This window comes from Chelonoidis abingdonii, chromosome 6, assembly GCF_003597395.2.
Source record: "Chelonoidis abingdonii isolate Lonesome George chromosome 6, CheloAbing_2.0, whole genome shotgun sequence".
In the NCBI taxonomy this organism is placed as follows: domain Eukaryota; kingdom Metazoa; phylum Chordata; order Testudines; family Testudinidae; genus Chelonoidis; species Chelonoidis abingdonii.
Window position 1 is genome coordinate 13720646 of NC_133774.1, and position 24192 is coordinate 13744837.

Genomic DNA, 24192 nt, shown 5'->3' on the forward strand with positions numbered 1-24192 from the left:
CAGCTTGAGGTCTTCAAACCACAATTTTGAGGACTTCAATAACTCAGTCATGTGTTAGGGGTTGTTATAAAAGTGTATGGGTAGGGTTCTGTGGCCTGCTTTGTGCAGGAGGTCAGACTAGATGATCATATTGGTCCCTTCTGACCTACGAGTCTATGAGTCTATTTCCAAGTTTTTTAAATAGAAAGAGAAATGCTTGCTGTAGGAGTTAGTGGTCTTTTAGACAGTTGTAGTTCTCACCTAGGTTTGCAGTTGTTATGTTATTTTAGCTAGGTCATAATCATGAGACCTACCTTGTATATAGTGCTTTTCATCAGTAGATCTCAAAGCACTTTATATCATTATTCACATTTTACTGATGGAAAGGTGAGAGTGACTTGCCCAAGGTCACCCAGCAGGCCAGTGACAGAACTAGGAATGGTCCCAGACCAGTGATCTTTCCACTAGACCATATGGTTGCTTAAGTACTACCACCACTCCTGTGCATTTAATTATACTTGAATGGGGATAATTATTGTGCTTTGAAATGTCTGCAGTATGCAGTTATTAACAGGGCCGGTGAGAGAAATCTCATCCACAGTCTAAGTCCCAAAACGGTGATAATTTTATTACATGGTTGTTACAACAACTGTAAGTATGTGAGAGAAGAGTGGTGTCTCTCTCTCCTTTCCCACCACCTGTCCTGCCATTTCCTACAATATGTAGCTCCCTCACCAACATTTCCAGATCCTCCTACCTCCGTCCCCCTCCATCGCATCCCATCAAGCCATTAGTTGGTCTGTAGAAGCCATTAACACATAAGAAGTTGATCCTTGCAGTCTCTTGCCCTGTAGTGCTGTGACAGGCAAGAGTTTACTGGAGGGCGGCATGTTACCTTGATTATGTAGCCTGAGCTGCACACTGAGCTGGGTCCCTCACTCCAGTTACCTGGTACCCATGCTCAGCTCAGACTCCTGCCCCCCCTTCACCCAGGCTTCCACAGCTGTCCCTGGCTCATCCAGTTCACTACTACTCCATACACACACTCTGACCATTCCCCCAGGGGTGATGTGTACCTTAACTATACATTTGTGTCACCTTCAGCCCCCTCTAGCCCTAGATCCCAGCTCACAAGGAGGGGCATGGAGAGGGGCTCACACACGCCAAGAGGAGCAGGGTCCCCCACGTCTCAAGATACACAACCGGCAGGGAGAGGGGCCCTGCAGAGGGATAGGGCTCCCCCAGATCCCAGCATACACATAGAAGGGGAGAATTCAGGGCTGACAGATCCCCACTGCACCCCTAAAAACACCCAACTTCTTCTGCTTCCCCTCCTGTTGTCTCACTTCTCACTCACCCTAATCCTTCCCTCTCCCATCTACCAGAGTCCCCCAGTCCCTCATCCCTTCCCTGCCACCCATTCCCATGTATGCCCCTCCCCATCATACGCTATATCCTTCACTATAAATCCAAACACCTCTTCCTCATTGCTATTGTTGCACCCCAATCATCCTCCCTTCTCAGTGAGCAGTTGCATGTGTAATTTATTTTCTTCTCAAACATAGTTTCAGCACCTACTGAACATCCTGCTGTCCTCAGACTACATTTCTCAAAAACAAAACAACACCTCCAAACAAACAAACAAACAAAATCCCAAACAAACAAAACCAAACAAGAATCTTGATAGAGGCAGATTTCCCCAGATGATTACAGATCATTCTCAAATTTCTGTCCAGGGTGGGTTTCAAACTTCAAAGTTGCTAGAGGCTGTGAACTTAATGAAATGCTAGGGAGGGGTGTTTGTTTTTCTGTTTTTACTGGGGCTGTATGTAGTGTTGCCAGGTGTCCAGTTTTTGACCGGACTGCCTGGTTGAAAAGAGACCTTGGCAGCTCCGGTCAGCACCACAGTTATAAGTATGGTTGGCGGTGCAGCAGGGCTAAGGCAGGCTCCCTGCCTGCCAAGGCTCTGCGCAGCTCCCAGAAGCGGCTGCATGTTCACCCTCCAGCTCCTATGCATAGCTGCCTCCACCCCAAGCGCTGGCTTCGCAGTTCCCATTGGCTGGGAAATGCCAATCCTGACATAGGAGGGTCAGGTGAGGGGCTCAGAATCCTCCAGGGACAGGGACTCCCGTATCCCAGATCACATGGGGAAATAAGGAGAGGGGACTCAAACTCCTTAGAGAGACAAGCCCCCTCTAGAACATGGCTCACATGATGGGAGCAAGAAATGGGGTTATACCTGTGCAGATAGGCTCGGGGGCCCCAGAGCCTGGCACACACGTGGGAGGGGAATGTGGGGCTGACAAGCACACCGGTCCCTATTCTGCCCAATTCACTTTAACACTCACCCTCATGTCTACCTACCCAGTGTCCCACCGCCTCCACCCACTGGTCCAGTCCCCATCCCCTCCCCCACCAACCTGATCCCCCAACCCAGCGCCCCCATTCCCACTTACTTTTCTACCCCTCATCACCTTCCCCTCTAAACCAGCATTTGCTTGCTTAGTTTATTTTCTTTTTCCAAAAATAGTTTCAGCACCATTTGATTATTCTGCTGTATTCAGATAACATGTCCCCAGAACAAATGCCCCTTTTGAGTGGAGCAATATGCTGTTTCTTTTACTTCAGATTTCTCTCTTTGCCTGGATTTGAACTCAGAGTACATAAGGCACAGTTCAAATTCAATGACTGCAATATACCCTCAGAGTCACCCAGGTATTGTGATGTAAATGTGTCTTTCTAGATAGTTAGACTCTCCCTCTGCACAAACTTGGTGTAATCCACTAGGCATACGAATAAGCCCATGAGACTTAGCCCTGCTCTATACTGGAGGTAAGGGCGGGGGGAAATCGATCTAAGTTATACAACTTCAACTACGTGAATAACGTAGCTGAAGTCGATATACTTAGATAGACTTACCGTGGTGTCTTCACCGCGGTGAATCGACTGCTACCACTCCCCCGTCGACTCTGCCTGCGCCTCTCACGGCAGTGGAGTACAGGAGTTGATGGGAGAACACTTGGGGATCAATTTATCGCGCCTAGACTAGACACAATAAATAGACCCTCGCTGGATCAATCGCTGCCCACCGAGCCGGTGGGTAGTGTAGACATACCCTTAGCATGCCTATATGGAGAAGCTAACTCTTTTGAAATAACATTTTGATTTTATTTCCCCCAAAAGACTGTTGGTGCTATGTATCAGAGGAGTAGCCGTGTTAGTCTGGATCTGTAAAAGCAGCAAAGAATCCTATGGCACCTTATAGACTAACAGATGTATTGGAGCATGAGCTTTCGTGGGTGAATACTCACTTCGTCAGATGCATGTAGTGGAAATTTCCAGGGGCAAGTATATATATGGCCAAGAAGAGCAAGTAACGATTAACGAGGCTGTTCAGTCAGGTAGGATGAGCCTGTTCTAGCGTGAGTGTGAAATCAAGAGGAGAAACTGGTTTTTGTAGCTTGTCCACGCATTCACAGTCTTTGTTTACCTGAAGCGTGAATAGTGTCCAATTTGCGATGAACTGCAGCTCAGCGTCTCTTGAAGTCTGGTCCTGAAGTTTTTGCTCAGGATGCACGTAAGGTCTCTATGACGTGCCAGGAGGTTGATGGTATCTACAGGTTTTTGTATATTGCCAGACAGAAAAGTCTGTCCTATTGGGGACTCTCTTCTCCTGCCACCCCCAGCAACATGATACGTTCTGTGCCGATCTGAAGCTACTTTCGCGTGTCATCCGACTCAAGAATACTTCCAGGACAAATGAACGCGCACTATACACAGGTACCTCCACAACAGCACAGAAGAAAACTTCCACATGACTCTTCTTGAGGGTCTTGAATACAGTCTGGACTACATGATGCTTCGCCCGAGCGTGCAGGCGAAATTGGGGAAACAAACAAGTGCTTTGCTCCTAACTAAGTCGTGCAGAACGCATGCCGATCCCAGCCTCAGAAACCACCTGACATTATATCAAAGGCTTATTAAAGGAGGTGCTCTTGTCATCATGAACATGGTCTGTACCAAGGAGGCTGCAGACAACTCATCCTACAAATTCTACAGGCCATTCCTCAATTCACTGAGGGATCACTAAGAAATGACATCTACTTAAGGGACTTCCCTCTACCCGAGAACAATCAACATACCCTCAGAGTCGCCAGGGTATTCTATCTCATACCTAAGAGCTCACAACCCGAAATCCTGGGGCCATATCTTGGGCATTGGCATTCACTAAGTGTCTGTATGTGGATCTCTACTTCGACTCTATGCCCCAGCCTCCAGTATCTCCGTGGCACCACTGATTGTCTGAGGACGTACAATGCATTGAGACCTTCCAGAAACATCTACCCCATGGATGCTAGAGGCTTCTCTACACAAACATCCAACAGATGGATTCAAGTAGTCAGACGTACCGCTGATGATGCCACAGACAATGGCTGTGAGTCGTGCTTTATCCTCACACAAACTATTCTCAATTTTGCTACAAATATTCTCCAGATCAGTGGCCTATGGGCACGCTGGCCCCATGCCAATATTTTTTGGTCGACTGGAACAAGTTTCCTCATTGTACCACTCATCCTTCTCCTCTACGCTACAATTGATTGACATCATTTATACTGGGATCAGGGAAGGGAGACATGGAAAAATATCACATTGCATTTCAACAGTTCTCACCCACATCACCTCAGCGGGACCAGATCAACAGGAGTCCACTTCTAGGACACCCGTGCAATTAAGTTGTGGTCACGATTAAAAGCATTCCTATACCGAACACCTACGACCACTATGCGCTACCTTCATGCCTCAGCTTCACTGGCATCACCACGATCCATGTGTTACGCGCAGCACTGAGGTACGAAAGCGCAGTTGCTCTACCTTGCAGAGACCACTACGAAATTCACAGCATGCTCAAACTACAGTACCGCCATGGGATAGGAAGAAGATCACAGAGCCAGATTTGTACCCAGAAGCTCCTTACGAAGACAAACCCAAGAAAGAAACAAAGATCCCACTGGCATCACATACAGTCCCCGCTAAAACCTTCCAACGCATCTCAAGAGTCTACAACCCTTACCTGGACAATGTGCCCAATTCAGCCTTGGTGGCGGCCAGTCCTGCCCACAGACACCTGCAACTGAAACTATTCTTTACTGCACTGCACACTGCACTAGTTATCTGCTCAGGAACCGAATCTGCAACACTCGATGCAACTCTGTCCCAGAATCTCAGTCAGTGCCAACACATAGTAACCAGATCAGCCACACCATCACCGGTTCATTCATCTGTATGTCCACCAATGTAATATATGCCATCATATGCCAGCAATGCCCCTCTGCTATGTATATCGGCCAAACTGGACAGTCTCTACGGAAAAGGATAAATGGACACAAATCAGATATTAGGAAAGGCAATATACAAAAACCTGTAGGAGAGCACTTCAACCTCTCTGGCCACACTATAGCAGACCTTAAGGTGGCCATCCTTTTGTGTGTATTCACCCACAAAAGCTCATGCTCCAAAACGTCTGTTAGTCTATAAGGTGCCACAGGACTCTTTGCTGCTGTTGGTGCTATGCACTCTGTTTTGGTCACCCTCATGTGTCTGAGATCCTGGCACGATTATCTGAGCCCTGATTTCACCGCTTTCTGTGAACAACAACAATAAAAAAGTTGCCAGAATGTGTCAACTTTAAGACAAGCTGTTTTTTGGGGGGGGCTGTATCTCAGGAACCCCTTAGTCAAATGGTCCTAAATATAGCTCACTGACCCCATAAGGCACACCAAATTTCAAAGTAATCTGATTAACCATATGGATTTTAGAGCACTTAGAACAGTTGAGCTTTAAACAGAAAGAAGGTTTTAACCTTAACTATAGCAGAGCACAGGGCTGGCTCTAGGCACCAGTGCTCCAAGCAGGTGCTTGGGGCGACACTTTCCAAGGGGCAGCACTCTGGCTTTTTTTTTTTTTTTTCTTGGGGTGCAAAAAGCCAGGAGCCAGCCCTGAGCAGAGGTGAGCTGTGGCAGTGCGGGTCGTGGGGAGGGCCGCAGGAAGTAACCCGGGGGAGGCAAAGGAACTGCTCCCCCCCAGCTCACCTCCACTCCATTGCCTCTTGCTCCCCCGAGCACTCTGCTTCTCCTCCCTGGGAGGGAGGAAGGGAGGGGTTGGAGGGGAAATGCGGAGGGGATTTGGGGAAGGAGTTGGAATGGGGCAGGGAAGGGGTGGAGTTGGGGTGGAGCTGGAGGGCACAGGAAAATTTTTTTGCTTCAGGCAGCAAAAAACTTGGAGCTGGCCCTTGGCAGAGCAAGTACCGTTATAATTTATTCATCCATAGGAACCCAGGAAAAGGGTTAAAACAACCTCAGCCTAACATGTATTGTCTAACCCACATTTAACATTTGCCTCACGCAATTGGAAAGGTTTGACTTAGCCTCAGTACTCCCACCCGTTTTCCTGAAAACCAACTTGCAGCCTGTAGACCACATGTAGACCACGTCTCCCTGTCTCCTCGGAGGATCAGCTTTTTACCTGCTTTCTAGCTCTTTGTTTGAGAGTTCCTGACCAAAATCCCCGTAAACTGGTATCTCCCCCTGCCCCATCCGTGAAACCAGACAGATGCTGATTTCACATTAACGGAGGTAAACCTCAAAGGCATTATCACCTCCATTGTCTGAGTACAGGCTACTGGGGCTGTCTCCAGCCATTGAGTTTTGGTTCCTGCAAAACTAAGTAAGGCTGATTTAACTCTTTGTTACCCATTAACCAGCAAATACAATAACCACCAAGCCCACAGATATATGTATAACATTCCTAACGCTAATACATATAACCTCTACATTCTTCCCAAGCCCTAAAAAATCAGCAATAATAATTTTCACCCGGTAGTGTCTTGCATCTGAGGACCTCAAAGCATTTTATCACAGAAACAGAGAAGTGCAGGGCTGGAAGGGACCTCAAGATGTCATGCAGTCCATTCTCTAGGGGTGAGGCAGGATTAAGTATGTTTAAGTATTTCTGACAAGTGTTTGTCTAATCCTGTTCCAGTGACAGGGATTCTGCATCCAACCTAAGAGACTTGTTCCAATGCTTAACTATCCTTAGAGTTTAAAAGTTTCCCCCACTAATATCCAACCTAAATCTCCCTTGCTGCAAACTGAGCTGATTACTTCTTGTCCTACCCTCAGTGGATATGGAGCACAATTGATCATGATCCCAGTTATAACAATCTTCTACATATTCAAAATCATATCAAATCTCCCTTCAGCCTTCTCTTCTCTAAATATGCCCGACTCTTTCAACCTTCCATGTTTTCTAACCCTCTTTCAATTTTTGTTGCTCTCCTTTCAACTATCTCTAGCTTGTTCACATCTTTCTTAAAGTGTGGTGCCGGCAACTGGGCACAGTGCTCCAGCTGAAGCCTCACCAGTGCTGAGTAGAGTGGAACAATCACCTCCCATGTCTTATATGTGATACTCCTGTTAATAAATTCCAGAATGACATTTGCCTTTTCCACAGCAGCATCATGCTGTTGACACATATTGAATTTGTGATCCTCTTTAACCCCCCAGATCCTCTTCTGCTGTACCGCTGCCTAGCCAGTTATTCACAATTTTATATTTACGCATTGGATTTTTCCTTTCTAAGTGTAGTATTTTTCATTTAATAGCATTTCATCTTATTGATTTCAGACCAGTTCTCCAATTTACCAAGATCATTTTGAATCCTCCAAAGCGCTTGCAACCCCTCCCAGCTTGGTGTCACCCACCAATTTTATAAGCATACACGTCACTCTGTTATCCAAGTCATTAATGAAAATATTGAATAGTACCAGACCCATGACTAAGTCCAATCAGGACCCCACTAGATCCATCCTCCCAGTTTGATAGTGAACCATTGATAACTACTCTGAGTACAGTCTTCAATAATCTAGCTGTTAGACACCTAAATGCAAGTTTAGGTACCTTAAATGCTCAAGCCTGAAATTTGGGTGAACAGTAGAACTAAAACAGCATCACCAGGTGCTCCCTAACAAATAAGCTTTTTTAACTCAGGCCTCCTCTTCATAGCTGATTAAAAATAAATTTGAAAATCCAGCATGACATTTTAACAACATTTGCAATTACAATTATTCTTCATCATTAGAGGAGCACTCAGCTGCTTACAGATCACTGAGTTCTCAAGAATTTCCATACGAGATCAGACTCATGCAATGGTCCAACTAGTCCAGTGTCCTGTCTCCAACACTGACCAGCACCAGATGCTACAGAGGTGCAAGAAGGTGCAGGAAACCCCATAGCAAGTAGATCTGCAGTATCCTCTCCGCCCCCACCCCGAAAGTCTCTGTTAAGTAAGTTTAATGCTTATGAAATACAGTTGAGAGGTTGTACTCAGTGATTCAGTTCGAAAACCAACAGGATGGGATTCTTCTTGAATAAATGGAGTCCTGTTAAGCTCCTTAATTAAAGCTACAGGTGATAAACATATATTTGAGTACTTGCATGTAACAAAAGGTGCCCATTTCCTTGTGCGTGTGTATATATATATAAAAATGTAGTGTATACTCTTTTGGTGTACATATCTTTACAAAACTTTTTAGACCCCATTTCAGTGAAGCATTTAAATATTTTTTATATACACACATACATTCAAATCTTGTACTTTCCATTTAAAAATGGACTGGAAATTGCATAAGTAGATAGAAAATACACTTTAAGGAACAACTGTGTTCTGGCCTGATCTTTCCCATCTCTATTGTTAAGTCGGCTCAAAACAGAGCCTACAATTTCAAACACTTTGTGCAGTTAATGGTGCAAAAATAAAACCCTGTAGGAAAATCAGTGCCAAAAAAAAGAGGTTAATTGAATTGCACAGGTCTATCTGTGCATCACTAAACAAAGAGGATTTATTTCTATTCAGTCACTAAACAAGCCTCTATAAGGAGTCCTTGATTCTTACCTGGCATGACTTCAGTCACTAGAGGTCCCTCTGCAGGGAGCTCCCTGATGATCTCATTGTCGTCTTCATTTACATCCAGCCAACGGCCACAGTTGAACATATATTTCTCTTTTGTCAGTGTTTTCAGCAGAGTTATCTTAATTAAACAGAAACACCACGAGTTCGCAGGCTTAAAGACAAAAATGAGAAGCTCCCAATGAGCTCTGCTGGGGGAGGAAGGGCAGAGTGACGAAGGAATTAGTACTGATAATTAGAAAACCCATTCAGGTTCGCGTACTGTGCTTATCACTGGGGTATATGAGCACCTTCCAGAATTAGGACATTGAACAAAGAGACTAAGGTCTGTCAAATCTGATTCCTTTTCATTTCTTTCCTTCTCCACCCGCCTGAAGGCAAAGCCGTTGATTCAATCACATCTGCCCTCCCCCAAAAAAAACTTAGAAAAAAGTTTTGATCAAGCTCATTATTATTCAGAATTTCTTATGTGCTCACACTATGCCCAGCACTATACAGACAACATAGAGATAACATACAGATAATCCATGCCCTGAGGGGACTGCAAGTTCAAAGCAGAAAGACGTAGAAGAGGCAGGATACCCTGGGTGGAATGACTGGGATTTTTGTTTAAATGTAACTATTTTGTTGGATTGTATATCAGGAAGAAGTGAGTCTGTAGGAGAGAGATGAATGGAGAGAGGGTGATGGCATGGTGATTAAAATAATGTCCAGTGCTGAAGGGACAACATGGAAAAAGCCATCTGAACTTTGCAGCTTGGGCTCATCTTTACTAAGAAATAATGAGGGTAATTATTAAAAGTACAACTGACACTCCGAATTTGGAAGGAAAAAAATCCCATTTTCCCTGAATAGCTTTTCTCCCTCTCCGTTAGTCCAGCCCATCTTCCAGTGTGAAGACCTCTCAGCCCAGCAGCCACATGGAATAAGAAATGTCGTGACCTGCTGTCCTCAGCACTTTCTACATGGTTTCACTAACAAATGTGCAACCCACATGACTTAATTGTGTTTATTACATAGTGCCTAAGGGCCAACCAAGAACAAGGCCCCATTGTGCCAGGTGCTGTACAAACAAGGATAGTAGACGGTCTCTGTCCTGAAGATCTTACAATATCAATAGTCAAAAAGACACAGAGTGAGGGTAGGAGTATAAAACACAAGCAGAGTGAACAATGTGATAGCAGGAAAATATAGCAAAAACATGGCTCCCAATGAGGGATAGCTCAGTGGCTTAAGCATTGGCCTGCTAAACCCAGGGTTGTGAGTTCAGCCCTTGAGGGGGCAATTTAGGGGTCTGGGGCAAAAATTGGTCTGGGGATTGGTCCTGCTTTGAGCAGGGGGTTGGACTAAGGAACCTCCTGAGGTCCCTTCCAACCCTGACATTCTAGGATCTCAGCAGTCTTCATCTTCCCTCCCTGCTATCTCCTTTCTCAATCACCACAGATAACTCTACCATTCTGCCTGCCACTCATGCCTGTAACCTGAGTGTCATCTTCAAGTAGGACCTCTCATTAAGTCCTCATATCCAGGTTACGTCTAAATCTTGCTGTTTCTTTCAGCATAACGCTGCTAAAATACAGCCTTTCCTGTCCTTCCACAATAGCTAAAGTTCTTGTCCAGGCTCTCATCATCTTGTGTCATGATTACTGCAACAGCCCTTTCTCTGGCCTGGACAAATGTAATCTTGCCATGTTCATATCCATTCAGAATGTTGCTGCAAAGATCATTTTCCTATCCCATCACTTTGACACTGTCACCCTGCTCTTCGCATCCCTCCACTGGCTCCCCCTTCTCTATCACCAAACATAAGCTACTTGTTTTCATTCACATTAGGTGCCTTTTATGATCTGACCCCACCCTACCTATCATCTCTCATCCAGTATCGAAAGTTTGACTCCCGCCTCCAATCAGCCTATGACGCTAGCCTCCCTCGCCCATTTGTTACATTGTCAAACAAGCACCTTTGTGCTTTCTCCAGAACTTCCTCCCCTCTGCCCCACTTCAGAGGAGCTTCAAAACCTCCTTAAACCTCTCCTTTGCTGTAAGACCTACACAAAACTTGACAACAATTAGGTGGCTGGTGCACTGAAACCACTGCCGACCACGCTGACCAATATTGCCTCCTTGTTTCCTTGTACTCCCCCATTTGTCTGTCTGTATCCATCTGTTTTCTCACATCTTTTATTTAGACTTAGACTGTAAGCTCTGTTTTTGTGTTCTGTGTTTGTACGGAGCCTGGCGCAATGGGGTCCTGGTCCGTGAGTGAGGCTTGTAGGTGCTACGGCAATACAAATAAATAAACAAATAATCATCAACATAATGATCAGCTAAACAGAAAGAAAAGGAAAGGAAGGGGGCAAAGGGAATGGGGTGGAGGAGAGGGTAAGAGGGACAGATGTGGACTGGAGTTGAGGTCAAGGGACTGTGAGGGAGAGAGGGGGAGGGTTGGAACAACCAGCCAATCAGCACAAGGAGGAGAAAGTCCAGTTAAAACTGTAGAAACTGCTCTGAATGTCTAAGGTCCGGAGGTCCTTGCTTTGACTGTTTCTGCCCGTCCCAGCTGGAATCTCTGGTTGGCTGCTCTCTGCAGTTTTTCCCCAAGGCCACATGGCACAGGGGAAGGAGGCACCATCTGCATACTAGTCCTGTTGCTACTATGATGCCACGAGCCTGGAAAAGATCATCTTCTGGATAAAAAGTAGCAGGCTCACACTCAACCCAGCAAGGCCAAAGTGATGCTGGTCAGCATGGTTAAACACTTTGAAGAACATGGTGGGAGATTGCCCTCATCTTCCATTGCAGGCATACACCCCTTCATCCCCACTCATCAGAAAGTGATCTGGGACTTTGGGGTCTTGTTTGACACATCACAATACCCCAGAGGATCACATAGCATAAGTGACAAAAAATATATTTTTTCCACATCCAGCTTGCTAAAAAATGCCTCCCCTTCCTCCCAGACAAGGACATCACTATGGCAATCTATGCATTTGTCACCTCCAGGTCCAGTTACTGCAATTCACCTCTACCTGAACTGAATGGGAAAGGGGAGAAGCCATTTTTTGAGTCAGTCTGGAGCCAGCCAGGGCAAAGCCAGGACTGGCTGTGTGGGGAGCTGGTGAGTCCCAGGCCTGCATGCAGGGTTCCCCCTGAGAACTGGCCTTTAGAGACCTGAAAGCAAGATCCCTCAGCTGGGCGTTTCCCTCTCCACTGTTGACTTCCCGTTTGTAGAGTTTTGCTAGGAAACTTCCCCAGCCACGCTGAGTTCACCCTCCAGCTCCCTTGGTGAGACCAGTCATCACATGGTCAGCTCTGCTCTGTCTGCTAGTCCAGGGCCGCTGCCTGCTGTGAGTGTGTCTGGACGCTGGGCTAGGAGGCTACAGTCTGGATTTTAGTACAGTTGTGTAACCTGCGCCTTGAGCCCTGCACGCATTGGGGTGAGGGGAAATCCTGGGACTGAAGCAGTCTTATTCTTGCCTGAAGAGGATCCCTGTCTGCAGAGATCAGCCCCTCTGCAGTGACCAAGGAGTCTAGAGTCATCTCTGAACCTGAGGATCATTCATGGAGTTTGTCAGTGCACCAGCTTTTAGTTAGTTAGCCAGGAAATTTGTTTTGGGGACCCCCTACTCCCTGAACTGTGTCCTCAAGCCAGGGAGGAAGGGTTTGGGGATTTTATAACCTGCTGCATATTAAACCTGTGGAGGGATTTACCTCCTTCTCCCACTTGTGAGTCCTTTGGGCTGTACTGAACCCCGTCAGCCATGCTGCTAAACCACTGCAGAGAAGAATTTTGTGATCATAGGTCATCAAGGGCCCCAACAAAGTAAAGTCACAGGTTTTATCAGAGTGGGCACTGGTGACCCTAAAAATAGTATTTTACCCTGCTTTGTTATATTTGTCTTCTGTTTAATATAATTATTGTGTTCAATATATCATATGTGTTTGTGTTATTTCCTGGAATTCTCCAACTATCTGGCAAGTAAGTGGGAATTACCCTGTGGTTAAAGTTTTCCTCCCAAGCTGCGCTGGTTGGTGACCCTGCCAGGAAGGAATGGGGGGGGGGGTGTCAAGGCACCACCAAATAAATTCATAGGAAAAAAGAAAGAACATACATCCTGCTAAGTGGGTGGTGGGATCCAGAAGAACCCAGACCTGTCCATCAAAACCTGTAAGCAGATTGGCATTAAAGAAGATAACCGAGTGGAGAGGGGGCGCTACACCTGGTTTACTTTTCACAGTAAATGTTGCAAGAGTGGGCTGATCTACGCACATTCCTTTCCACACTTGCTACCCAACGTGTCATCTTTATGAAGCATCAGGAGATCCAAATCCACCCTGAAATCTTAGTCCCCTGCAATAAAGACTGGGATAGCTTCTAGTCCTCGGACTGGCTAGTGATAGAAGAATTATATGTGAAATCCAGGACCTCAGACTTGGCGGGAATTAGGATCCATTGTCTATCAGTTGGGAGGCCTTAGGATTCTGACACACACCCATACACAATGTTCTCCTTGCTTTGAACACCTTACTTCACGGTCTCAGAACCAGGGCCAATATTCCCCAAGTGGAGGAAGGCTGCATTGGACTCAGTATGGGGACAATCAGTGGGCTGAGTTGTTCATTGCTGGGCAATGAGGGGCACCCCTTTCTACCATCCCACCATCAGGATCTGAGCACAGCACCAAAACTTCCTCGGTAATAAGCTCAGATTAAACAAAGGACTTGGAAACAGTTCCCATTTCTGAGGGTAAGTTTTCCTGCAACCCAACAGCCAAATGACTGGGCTGAATACTGTGGGGGGCGGGGGAACTGACATGGAGCTGAGAGGAGAAGGAACCCTCTCCCAAAGCCCATGAAACACCAGTAGGAGTCACTTTCTAGCTACTACTGCAGTGTAAAGGTTATGATATCTCCTGTAGCACCTGCACCCCTACTCAGACAGGGACAATATTTCAAGGGCCTTTGTAGCAGCCTATCAACCAGCCATGCTCCCTCTTCTCCCCTTGGTATCCCCCACAGCTGGGTTAGACAAAAGGTGTGCAGGGACCCCCAGTGGAGCTGTGCTCTGGAATATGGAGAGCGTGTGCACTTTCCATGCAGACTCCCCAGATCCTGATCCTCACGTTGCACAGCAGAACCAGACACTCTTGTAAACAGAGATACCAATTCAGACTCCTTATATCAGACCATTGCATACTGAATACAACTGCTAGCTCACTAACACAGCATAGTGTTTGTAATATGTCTCTTGTCTTGGTGACAAGAGAGGATGACTTGCCCCACGGAAGGTAGACTTGGCTTTTTCAGGTGCAACCTGCCTTTCCATCACCTCACCTTGTCTAGATGCCAGCCAGCAAAAGGGCTCCTCTTTTCATGCCATATCCGGAGCTTATAAAATGTGCCTAGATCAGGGAGCTCAATCTATATAAACAAACACAAACATACCGAAAATGACACATTACATAACTCAGCAAGACACATACACTGCCCTTAAAACCGCCTGAAATCCACAGCTTCCAATGAGGGTCGAAAGGAGGAAGAACAGGGGCTGAGAATGAATTCAGTTAGAAAGGTAACACCGAAAAGACAGTTTGATTAATTTACTTTCATGATAAATAACGTAAGGTCAGAATCCTGCAACCCATGAAAGTCACTGAAGTTACGGGCATGGAGTAGAAGTTGCTGCCATACTTTGGAGTTTTGCCTTACATAGGATACTGACACACACCCATACACCGTGTTCTCCTTGCTTTGCACACCTAGAGCTCCAACATCAGAGCCAATATTTCCCATATGAGGAGGACTGCATAGAAACCAATGTGGGAACAACCACTGGCCTGAGCTGTTCACTGTTGGGCACTGAGCAGAATCTGCTGTCTCCTGAATAAGGGCTGTCAGCTATAATATTTGGAGCACCTTAATCTCACAGCATTCTTCTGGTCGGAATCCTCCACAGCTGTCCCCCAGACAAAGCCTCCAAAACATACGCCCTTCTTTCCGTGAGCCAGCTACAGCTCTGGCTAGATAGAGGAATTATTGTTACAACAGGGTAGGTAATCAGAACTCTTTGCTTTTTAACTTTCTTCTGGACAACCCATAACTAAGTACTAGGGCCAGTCAAATGCAAGCATGTCAAGGAATTGGGGGTACTAGCGTGCACAGGAAGCTTCTACCTCACCCCAACTCCGCAGGCAATATTGACATCAGCACTAGTCACTCTTTGAGGTCCAAGGAGACTGGAGATGTGGCCAGGTTAAGACTATAAACTATATGGGACAGGAACCTTGTCTGCTATTTGTTCTTTATAGAGCCCAGAGCACTTTGGGGCATTGTACATATAAACTATTCCAAAGTATACTAAAAGCCATGACAGTCACACTTGTGCAAGTGCAAAGAGGCTAGCACTGCATGGAACGTGGATAGACTGCTCTTCCCAATGTTCTAAGAGCTGTTAGTCAATGAGCTCCTTCTACCCCAGCCCCACTGTAGGTACTGCGCTTGTTCCTCCCCTCTGCAGGCATAATGGACCATCTCCTCCACTGGAACAAATGGGGGCAGCAAATGAACTGGAGTCAATGGAGCTGTTCCAATTTACATCACCTGAGGATATAGCCCAAAGCTCTGGAGGGAACGTACTATGCAATACCATCATTACTTCAAGTCACCACCACCTGAACAGCCATAAGACCTATTTTAAGAACTTGCACCAGATCCTCAGCTGGTGTAAATCTTCATGTCTCCATGGAAGTCAATGGCATTATACCTATTTACATCAGCAGAGGATTTGTCCAAAGCTTAAAGTAGGATTTAATTGGTGTATAGGACTTGGGCTCCTGGCCCTCTGCAGAAAGGTGAAATTCGCCCTAAGAGAACCACAGTCAAGTCCTTCTGCCACAAATGCAAAGTTCTGACCGTGAACTTGTCAGTTTGTCCAGATTCGAAGTTGTCTGAATTGTTGTCCAGTTTCATTTCATCTGACTTCCCCTTGTTTCCGTAAATCTGGAGAAAGATGCTGGCATCTGTCCCTGCATTCTTAATGTCACTTGTCCAGATCCAAAGTGACCAGGGATTTTCTACAAAGAGGATTCAAACCATTTTATAAACAAAACAGCAAATAAAAATATCAAAACACACTGGTAAAAACATTCCTATAACTTCACTAGAACAAAAGAAGACTGGGTATTTATATGAAGAAAATTCAGGCCTTTTATCCTCTTAGGCATATACATAATCAGGTATCTACAGTCATACAGGAATAACATTCCATGCATTGCATGGAGATTTAACCATGTGACTCCCTTTAAACTATAAGTAGCAGCTGAAGTCTCTGCTGCTGCACTGGTGTAATTTTTAAAGTCACGTGTGCAAAAGGCCAAAAATGGCTGAGAACTGAAAAACTGGACAGTAAGAGACCAAAAGAGCTCCCAGCCATGCTTGTGTCCGTTTCCATCACTTCACACGGACTTAACAGACAATCTAGGCTTCAGAGTGATGTGTGGGGTTATTTTGTGTGCTGGCTGTGCTGTTGTGTGAGTAGTTGGGTTGTTTTGTGTGTGAGTTGTGTTGTGTTGATTTGTGTGGATAGAAAATGAGGCGTGTGTGCTGTGGTGAGGGACTATGTGAGTTTGTGGTTATAGTGTGTGAAGGTTGTGTTGTTCTATGAGGGTTGTGGTATGGTGGGAGAATTATGTGGATTTATGCAGGTGGCGAATAAGGGGTGTGTGCTGTTGTAAGGGGTTATATGATATGCTGGTTGTGTTGTTGTTTGAATGATTGTTTCGGTATGTGTTTAGGTGAGGTTGGTTGTGCTGGGTGATTTGCATTGATTTCTGTGTGTGGCAGTTGGGTACATGGGCCAAGTAATCCATCACGTGTGCAGTTCCCTCAACCAATGAAATTGTTGCACACAAATTAGTTGTAAAGTAAGGGTGTTGATTGGTTGAGTTACCTTCGGTACAACAGTAGCATACAACACTGAGCGTGGCATAGATCCTTGCCTTACTGTAGTTGTACATTGCACGGGAGTAATTTGTAAAATTAAATTAGCCAAGAACTTAAAAATCTGACAGTAACAGACTTCATAACCCAGTCATTATTTGGTTGCCAAGGGAGTAAAGAGGTCAAAGAAGAAGGAACCAAGCACAGAGTCTGGATGGAGCTGTCAGAGGAGATTAGGAGTTCCCCAAGCATTTGCCACATCTTTGCAGATCTTAGTGGCTCTATAAATCTGAAGCCTTCATTCTGTTACCCTACTCATCTCCTGTCTAAACCTCCCTACACATCTGGGTGTTTGTCTAACAAGGACGTTCTCATAAGCAGGGTTTGGTGAGCAGAGATTCTTCTGGATATAAGCACCAAAGAGAGACAGGAATCATTAGGTGCAAAGGGTTCTAGAATGAAATTAAGGAAGGAAAAATTTTGGTTGTCTAGCAAGAAAAGCTTCTCAACAGTGGGATCTCTTAGTCTGTGGAATACTCTTCCAAAAGCAATGCAGGCAGACTTGTCTCTGTGAATATTTAAAGTGAGTTTGAACAATACTCCAATAAATGTACAGTAGGGAACAATTCTGCACTGGCAAGCTGATGGGTTGGATGACATAATAGGTTTTCCCCATCTCCAGCTTCTACAATTCTTTAATGTGCCATTTAAAGGGCACAGATTTCTCAAGGCTAATATTCTCTGCCCATCTCACATACAATGGCAACCAGGGAATTACCCTGTCAATAACAATCAGAGTTGATAATATGGCAGTTAAAGGTCATAAATGCTTTAGTTAAATGGACTGTGTGAGAGACATAATGCGACGATAACATTAAATAACATTTAGATAAACTTAGTTTACATGGAACTGCTGCTTAAACAGGACGAACTGGAATCCACAGAGGCATCCTGATTAAATAGCATCTATTTTGCTAATTAAAACCTTTTACTTACATGTACATTCTAATACAGGTGAAATAGCAGGAACTCCCTTCTTGCTGCAAAGACACCAAACAGGTCTTGAACTGTATTGCCCTCTGCTAGATGGAATGGCATGTCTAGCCAAATGCATTTCAGCCTCCCTCCCTCTAATGCAGGGGGATCAAATGCTTAACTTTGATACCTGGAGAGGCACATTCTGCAGTTGGTCAAGATGACAAAATTTGGACTTTTAACTCCTGTCCCACCCACCCTAAGTGAAAAATAAGGTTTGTGTAAAATCGACAACAACACAGATGGTTGCTTCTTTTATTTTTACTCTTCTCCATTTTTTTAGGATGCACTTGGGTGGGGGTGGGGAGGGAGATATTCAGCTTCACTAACAGAGCAGATTTTAATATTACAGGGAGAACAACTCTAGAACTAACATGCCGACAGTGTAAAAGTGCTATAGGGACTCTTTTCATGCCTAGTGACTCAGCCTAAGAAGCCCATAATTCCCCTACATAAGGAAACTGGTGCATTCCTTTACAATATTTTAAAAGTTTAATTTCTTGAAACTCCCAAACCCACGTCCATCTGAATGTCTCAAACTGGAATTAAAGCAAGACCTGAGAGCTTTGATAACTGCATTACCTAGGCCTCTGCCTTGCAGAAGAGTCTACCTGTATTGTGTCCGGATAGATAGCATGCAAGTTTGAGGGTAGAAGGAATCTGCTTGTGCCATCTGCCACTATACATACTTTTTAGTCTCTTCTGGCGTAGGGAGACCATTTCATAGAGCTCCCGTTCTATCAGTCCATCTCCTTCATCTTCATCCAGCCATTTCCCACAAGGAAAGGTTTGTTCAATGCCAGTGAATGGGCAATAAACCACCACCTAGGAAAAGAAGTCCAGAAAAGAAAGTCCAGTTATCCATTTCCTTTCACTAAAAGCCCAAATTAGAGATGTCTGAAACCTGCCACAGCTCAGGCAACAACTGAGCAAGGAGTTGTGAGTCCTCTGGGGAAAGTTAGGCTCTTTGGGAAGTCATCAGAAAAAAACAACAGGCTGTTTCTTGTCCAATTATGAGTGCAACAAATGGTTTCTGCCCTCCTACTTCCCCAGAAGATCCTTCTTAGGGTGCATTGACATGTACCTACCAAGCAGAGGCCAAACACCACTGTAGAGCCTGGAGGGAGAAAAGGCTCAACTGCTCATCCTCCAAAGACATGGGCTTGGGAAGTGGGGGTTGCAGGATGTAACAGGAGCCACTGAAGTGAATGACAGGGGCCTGTTGCAAGCATCTTTCATTTTCAATTCAACAGCCCAAGTGGACTGAGGGTCGGGCAGCCACACTTTTCACTGATTGGCAGGAGACTCAAGTTATGCAAATGATTCAGGTGTCTCCACTGCTAAACTACATCACTTCCCAGAGAAACTGCACAGCCTTCCATCATCTAGAGGGAAAGTTGCCTCTTCATTGGTAAACTAGGATTAAGAGCTGACAATCTCATGGCAGAACACATGGGCATAGACACAAACCCATAGATCTGAAAAGCCCAGATTTGGACTCCTAATAAACTGATGTGGTTGACCCCTTTCCCTGTTCTGGACCCACCCAAAATCAAGATCACAACAGCCCCTAAACGATGGGCAAGTTTGACTCTGGATCTTAACTTTGAAGCTCTAAATACAACACAAAATTGCATTTCTGCAATACACATTATGCAAACATCTAACAGTGCTTCTGTGCTGAGCAGAAAATAATCTCTATCTTTGTGACAGCAAACGAGCAATTGACCCAGTTAATGAGGGATTGATTTATGCATCTAACATATATTAGTGGCAATCAGTCTTGTAGCATGCATTATGCATAATATTGACTTAATACACTGGAGATATTGTAATCTAAATAAAAGTAGAATTTTAAAACTGATTTGGTTGTCCAGGGCAGATTGCAAAGGAGAAATAATTTGACAGTTGCCTAAAGATATTGACCTGTTCTCACCTTCTCACAAAACCAGCCAGAACTGACACCGCAGTTATCATGCCCAATTGTGACTCTGCTCAGGGGGCTGAGAAGAGCTGCTATCTCAATGTTAAATAGATCTGTCCTGGCGCGTTCAAATTCACCTCCTTCCAAGAAAATCTTCCCACTGTTCTTTAAACCTTTAGAGCCATGCAGGATTATGTGGATCTTGGAGTTAGTGCCAGCTCCTCTGACATCCCCTGTCATTACAGCAACATTGTAAACAATACCTGAGGGGTTCACAAAAGAATGAGACTCAGTTAGAAAGAAAAAAAGGGAAAGTAACAATTTTTGACTTGACTTGACTTTCGAATGTGGTTCTTTGCTGCACTGATTTCTGGCAGGGTGTTTTGTTTTCAACCTCCATGCAGTGCACTGTAAATATGTTTTTTTCATGCCATGGTGTCTTCAGATAAAACACACAGCTAAATCTTATATAATTTCATATATTCCAGCAGGAGTACACATATGGTGATAGCCTCTCTGCTACAGGGTCCCAGAAAGAAAGAACCCTGAGCTGAAGTTCAGTGGTTCTGACATTCTTGCTATAACAATTAAGTTAAATGAAAAATACTGAACACGTATGTAACATCTTCAGAGTGTTCTGCACTACATTTCACAAGACAGGCACAGGGATTACCTCACTTTAAGAGCTAGGAGACTGAGGCATAGTTGTCAATACCAACTTTTTCAAATGCGGGTGCCTGATGTTAAGAACCAAGACCCATATTTAATCACCTAAATAAGAGAGACCTGCTTTTCAGAGGAGCTGAGCACCAGAAGTTCTAAGTGATGTGAAGTGGACCTGCAGATCTTCAGTGCCACTGAAAATCAGCTCCAGGTTACAGAACTAGATGAACCGCTGCTGGTCTGATCCAGCACGGCAATTTCCACGTCCATTGAAAAAAATCTGAAAATGTCACTTTAGAGACATCCATGTCACAGACAGAGTCAATGGCCTAGCTGGAATTATTAGAAGTTAGCCACTCCTGGCTCCCACACATATGTTCACATCTAACCTCCATTAATAAGTAAGGAAACATTCCTACTACCATAAGAATTTTCCAAGATGCGCACATAAATATTTTGGGCCCAGCCTTGCAGTCCTTGCTCAGGTTAACTAGCTCAAACGTGAATGGTGATTTTTGCTTTAATAGGAACTTCAGAACTTGGTGTTTTATAGACAGTCATGTCTTTTTAAAAGTTACTTTAACATTTGTATGTTGGCGCATTTTATGCAAGTGGAGCATCTTTATCAAACCTTAGGAGCTCAGATTTCCTCGAACAACAATAAAGCATTTGTCCGACTGTGTTCTAATTAAGTTAGACAATCATAAAGTCAATATTAGAGTTTGGAATTGAACCTTATGCATTGTAAAAGGAGATTCTGCTTCCCAGGCAATAGTATCAAGCATAAAATTGATCAATGAGCAGCACATTGGAAGCTTTTTCATCAGTTACTTGGATAAATAATTAAGCCATTTGGCATTGTTAACCCACATTCTGAAGGCAGACGGTCAACATCATACACTGGATCCGTCTTCCATTAGCCTTCGGCCTGGAATCTGCTGATGCTGGTGCTTTCTGACCTATGTCAATGGACATGTCATGCATCTGCTATGCTTGGTGATCTGGGCACCAGAGGACTGGAATGTCACAGATGTCTGGTCCACAGCAGGTCTCCATGGTGAATCACAAACATGGCATGTTAACTTCTAAACGGGGCATGGCTAGAGATCTCCACACAGCACAGGTCCTTATGGTCCAAAAACTATGAAGGAGTGGACTCTGCCAACCCTAACCCAGCTATGTGAATGACCTGCCTTTTATGACCATGTTGGAGGTGGACATTCACTTCCTACGCTCCACTTATTGGATCTCATTTTAATCCTATTTAAACCTTTGCTCCCTCCTCAGTTCTCCTCACCCTCAGCCACAGAATCAGGCCCACTGTCTTTACCTGTGGCCTCACTTCCTCCCACAAGAATGTCCCGCTGGATTTTCCCGTCATCTTCATCCAACGCAAACCAGCGACCAACTGGGAATTCGTACACAGATTTATTGCCAATGTCTTCGATGATCACCTAGGAAAAGAGGAGATAGTTTATGACCGACATGAACCTAAAGTGAAAGGAGGCGTTACACGGAGAGGAGACCAAAGAGTCCAGTGGAGGTGCAGCATTTGAGTTGCCCGCTCTGTTTTACCTACTTAAAATACGTTTATCAGAGAACAAGATGAAACCATCCTCTCCACAACTGTGGCTGACAGAGAGTTGCAGCAAGTCAGCACATACATCACCTTTTAATGTGGCTATTTTGCCTAGTGAACTTTGTCAGAAACTGCCCCCTACTGGAGCTCTCAGCTGCCTTTGACAACAGTACTATCTGGCTGGCCCGCTTTACTCCTCTCTAGAGTCAGCTGGCTGCCTTCTCTCTATCCTTAGTCTGGGTGGCAGCTAAACTGGTAGCTCCATGATGACGCCTTTTTCAAAGATTTTTTTCACAAATTTTAAGGCCAAAAGGGACAATAGATCTAATCTGACCCCTTGCATAACACAGGCCAGAAAATTTCACCCAGTGACTCTGTTACTGAACTAGCAGCTTCCTCCTTTCACAGTTCTGCCCCTTCCCGCTGCAATGGAGGCAGTGAACCTACAACAGAAACAGCTGCTAGTTAGAACCTAAAAACGGCCATACTGTGTGAGACCAGAGGTCCATCTAGACCAGTATTCTGTCTACTGACAGGGATCAGTGCCAGGTGCTTCAGAGGGAATGAACAGAACAGGTAATCATCAAGTGATCCATCCCCTGTCACTCATTCCCAGCCTCTTGCAAACAGAGAATAGGGACACTTCAGAGCATGGTTTTGCATCTCTGCCTATCCTGGCTAACAGTCGCTGCTGGATCTATCCTCCATCAGTTAGGTAGGACTTGGCTTCCAGGCCCACTAAATATGTTCTACATTGATGAGCCAAGGAAAGAATTTCCCCTATTGTTGTATCAAGCAGGCAAGGTACTAACAAACTTCAACAGGACTTTATTTTTTACAGTGGAAACTTCTTTACCAAGCTGCTGCTGCACACTCTGTAAGTCTCACCCGGCCTCCTCAACTCCTCCCCCATCCTTCCTGTTTCCTGTCCTCTCAGACTCCCAACAGCCAGTGCTCCCAGTTCTAATAATTACAAGCATATCTAAACACCACACCTATGTGGCCAGAAAGGCCATTCTTACCAATTTTGCAATATGTTGACCTTCTGCTGAAACATCTGTTACTACCAGAGGCAGGATACTAGACTAGACAAACCCTTAGTCTGATCAGATATGACAATTTCTATGTCCCTTGTTGCAAAACATTGGTAAATTTCTATAGTGTTACTGCAATGTTTTATACCATCAGAGGATAATAGATTTTCTGCTAGACATGAAAAATCTGAATCACCACTCATGTTGCTGATGAATGTCTTCAGTGAATAAGATTTGCTCTCCAGGCTAGACTGTTCTTGTTGTATTTCCCTCAGCCTTCAAGGCCAGAGGAAGAGAGAGTCTGAGAATAATTTATTCCAAAATCCACCAGTGATTCCCAACTTTATCATTTATCTAAGATAGGGGTAGGCAAACTACAGCCCACGGGCCACATCCGGCCCGTCGGACCTTTTAATCTGGCAATCAAGCTCCCAGCCGGGAAGCAGGATCGGGGCGTGCCTTGCTCCACTCCACGCGTGCAGCAGCTCCACACAATGTCAAGAAGCAGGAGCAGCCAGGGGGCTTTGCACGTTGTCCCTGCCCCAAGCACCGGCTCTGCAGCTCCCATTGGCTGGGAACATGGCCAGTGGGAGCTGCTGGGGTGATGCCTGCAGACAGGGCAGCATGCAGAGTGGCATGGTCTCACCTCTGTGTGGGAGCCAGAGTGGGGATGGGCTGCTGTTTCCAGGAGCCACTTCAGGTAAGCACCACCCAAATCCTGCACCCCTGAGCCACCCCATGCCCCAACCCCCTTCCCCAGCCCTGATCGCCCTCTAAACCCTTTGATCCCAGCCCAGAGCACCCTCCTGCACCTCAAACCCCTCATCCCCAGCCCCACCCCAGAGTCTGCACCGCCAGCCAGAGCCCCATGCATCCCAATCCTCTGCCCTAGCTGGCCCTCCATACAATTTCTATACCACGATGTGGCCTTCAGGCCAAAAAGTTTGCCGAACCCTGATCTAAGACTTTGCTTGTAGCTGGTACTGCCAGATGCCTCTGGTTCTAATGGCATATAGTCAAACCCGAAAGGGAGCTTGTCTCCAGAGTTTGGGTGGTAATGCATGCTGGGAAATCAA

At 45.2% G+C, this 24192-nt stretch overlaps 1 protein-coding gene across 1 annotated transcript in view; it reads right to left on the minus strand.

The window, feature by feature from the left end:
• The window catches only part of LOXHD1 (lipoxygenase homology PLAT domains 1), a 297238-nt gene that overhangs the window by 139706 nt on the left and 133340 nt on the right, over nt 1-24192 (minus strand). Inside the window, exons 12-17 of the mRNA XM_075066837.1 lie at nt 21834-21957; nt 19853-20103; nt 18606-18741; nt 15856-16016; nt 14278-14364; nt 8929-9064 (exon numbers count right to left, since the gene is read on the minus strand). Coding sequence (XP_074922938.1) covers nt 8929-9064; nt 14278-14364; nt 15856-16016; nt 18606-18741; nt 19853-20103; nt 21834-21957 — 895 coding nt within the window. The remainder of the gene's footprint in view (nt 1-8928; nt 9065-14277; nt 14365-15855; nt 16017-18605; nt 18742-19852; nt 20104-21833; nt 21958-24192) is intronic.